The sequence below is a fragment of the Papaver somniferum genome, chromosome 2 (genome assembly GCF_003573695.1).
Source record: "Papaver somniferum cultivar HN1 chromosome 2, ASM357369v1, whole genome shotgun sequence".
Taxonomy (NCBI): domain Eukaryota; kingdom Viridiplantae; phylum Streptophyta; class Magnoliopsida; order Ranunculales; family Papaveraceae; genus Papaver; species Papaver somniferum.
Genome location: NC_039359.1, coordinates 209,261,075 through 209,264,299, shown reverse-complemented (window position 1 = coordinate 209,264,299; position 3,225 = coordinate 209,261,075). Strand labels below are relative to the sequence as shown.

General features: G+C 36.5%; 1 protein-coding gene across 1 annotated transcript; it reads left to right on the top strand.

Moving 5' to 3' along the window:
* Positions 1-820: 820 nt before the first annotated feature.
* On the top strand, positions 821-1,928 carry LOC113354468 (putative germin-like protein 2-1). The gene is made up of 2 exons (XM_026597795.1): positions 821-1,014; positions 1,241-1,928. The coding sequence occupies exons 1-2, from the start codon at positions 888-890 to the stop codon at positions 1,786-1,788; spliced, it is 675 nt and encodes a 224-aa protein (XP_026453580.1). The 5' UTR covers positions 821-887; the 3' UTR covers positions 1,789-1,928.
* Positions 1,929-3,225: the final 1,297 nt, after the last annotated feature.

Here is a 3,225-nt window from a genome sequence, read left to right as displayed (position 1 = left end):
AAAAAAAAAAAAAAAAAAAAAAAAAAAAAAAAAAAAAAAAAAAAAAAAAAAAAAAACAACACATTCATAGCAATACAACCACGACAACATACCAACCCTAAAATTAGGATACAATCTCAATACTCCACCCTCGAAGTAATGGCTGCCTTAATTTAAGATGAAGAACAGGGGCAAACTAGTATACAAGCATCAGAAAGAGTTCTTCATCACAAACAAGGAACAACAATAGCAGGGGAAGAAATCAATTCAACACGGCAAGAAACAAAAAATTCACAGTGAAATCAAGAAAAACTCACCGGCAAAAACAGCAAGTAGAAGAAACGAACAGGGGAAGATCCCAGGTGCAATAAAGACTGACAGAAGTGAAGATCACAGGTGCAATGAAGATATATGTTGTTTTCCTTTTATATTTGTACCCCATGCATAATCGCTACGCATGGGGAAGTTGGAGGAGGCCATGATAAACCCGCGGGTTTTGAGCCAATGAACCCACATCAGGGTATCATCATCGTAATCTCTTTAGACTTCAACAATTGATTGCGGGCATTCGGACCCCGCGTAGTTCATGTGTCCACACAGTCAGAAAATAAATACTTCCCATTTTCTTAAATGTATCTAGATTAAATTGTTTGTCTGAGGCTGGGAAGTCTTCTCACTCAAACGACCAAGAACATTTCTCAAAAGTGTCGCGGACAAATTCAAACAACCAAATATATTAAACATACGGAGCTAAGACCATTTCAAGGAAAATCTATTTCTTCACTCTATATAAATAGGAGTACATATCCCTAGTTAGAAATCTCATCAACTTAACTTCAATCTCTCAGTAACAAGAACTGCAATAACTTGAATCAAATTCTTCTTGTTCCACTAAAACAGACGAGAAAATGAAAAGCTCCATGGGTTCTCTCTTTGTAGTCTTTTTTTTTGCTTTGGTTTGTTCCTTCGCGATTGCTACTGATCCAGGATCCCTACAAGACTTTTGTGTTGCTGCTAAAAATCCCAATGCAGCTGGTATGTGCACTTTACTTGTATATGTATTTAAATTACCTAGTTTTTCATGTAAATTAAACATAAGCATCCCGCTGAGATTACCGATCGAATGATGAATGCTTTACATGATGGAGCTCTAAGCCACCTATATATCCTCATCACTCCCTCGATCCATGTCATGTTAATGTGTTATGTTGTGCATAAATTAATAACTGACTCTGATATCTCAAATCTGTTTTGATTACAGTGTTTGTGAACGGATTATTTTGTAAAGACCCAGCACTTGCTGTGCCAGAAGATTTCTTTCTTCCACGATTTAATAAACCAGGAGTAATTAAGAGCCCAGTTGGGTCCGTTGTCACACAGGCTAATGTTGCTCAAATTGCTGGACTTAACACTCTGGGTATCTCCATGGCTCGTATTGATTATGCACCATATGGCCTTAACCCACCACATACACACCCAAGAGCCACCGAGATTTTAGTTGTTTTGGAAGGTACTCTGCATGTAGGATTCGTGACATCAAATCCAGAAAACAAACTCTTCACGAAAGTGCTTCACAAGGGAGATGTATTTGTATTCCCCGTCGGACTCATTCATTTTCAAGCGAATGTGGGGAAAATTCCAGCTGTTGCTCTTGCCGCACTAAGTATCCAAAATCCTGGCGTAATCACAATTGCTAATGCCGTTTTCGGATCAAAAGCGCCCATTAGTGATGATGTTCTTGCCAAGGCTTTCCAAGTTGATAAGAAAGTGGTCGATTATCTCCAATCTCAGTTTTGGATGGACAACTAGACTGAAAATCAATGAATTCCGGTTACAATTCTTCCTACTTAAGAATAAACTTAGAAATATACTTGATTTATTATGATGCTCATGCATGTAACCTTATATTTGCACTTGATGACGTTTTGCAATTCCTAATAGTCTAATACAATAAAAAGAAACTTCTTATAATTTCTACCTGCATGTTCTCACTCAATTTTAGCCTCCTATGTTGTTGTTTTTCTCAATATTCAATCTTGTCATTTCAATAATCAGCGATTCAAGAATAAAAACTAAATGGTAATTAGCAAGATGAATAAATTTGCATTGGAATTTACGATTCTAGCACTGCCACTCTGTAGTGTTTCACAAATAGCTAGCTAATGCTGGCTGTGAAATCTTTTGAGTAACAGAAAAGGTTTTGCAAGACGTACATAAATATGATGTAGCAAATAGAAGTGGCGACAACAAACAAGAAACTGCCGATTGTTCATCCATTGCAATATTGTGTTGCAGTATTCCTCACAACATTTAAAATTACATCCACAAGCTAGAATCCAGAATTTCTGCTATGCTTTGGTGCAATGTAATGGTGTTTCGATTTGGAGAGAAAATACTAGAGGTGAAAAACACCGCCAATTCAATTTCCACCAACATCATAGTCTTACAGTTTCGTTTGATTCTCTCGATCAAAAGTTTGGGATGTTTAAGCGAAGGGTAAAATGCACTCCAAATCCATGGAAATAATAAATTTATACAAAACATAAACAAATCAATATGTTAATTCTATAATCAACATATAATTACATGCAATAACAATGACAGAAAGACAACATAACAGAAATGTCACAACGTGAATCAACATATAATTACATGCAATAACAAAGACAGAAAGACAGCATAACAGGAATGATACAACCTGATGAAGCCATGATTGGTCTGTCAGATACTTCACTCACTTTAGTTGTTGTCTCAAAAGTCTTTTGAACGAACCTTGATTGGGGACTGTCAATATTAGCTGAGGGCTGATATACATATGGTCCCATTAAGGGTAACAGGATAAGGGGTATCCTAAAATTCAAAAATGACAAACTGCCACCAACTCTCTTTTGAGTTTGTTGATCGAGTGAATGCTAATGCTCACAGAACCACACTTACACCTACAAGCGGTCGGCGTAGTCAAAAATTATACACAATATCGACTCTGGCACTTCAAATATTTGTACTAGTTTTCAAGTACCACAGTTGTCGGCATATATAGTTTTGCTCAACATGGCCGACTGTAATGCTAAAATTTTGGACATTCTTTTGTTCAAACATCAACAAAACTGCCCATGGTATCCTTCATTTTCACGACAACAGTCGACAAGAAAAATAGTCAAAAAAAGGTAAAATATTTAAATAAATGAATCCAAACACCATAATGGATCAAAAGTACACGGGACGCCATATATAGGGGAATTCTTT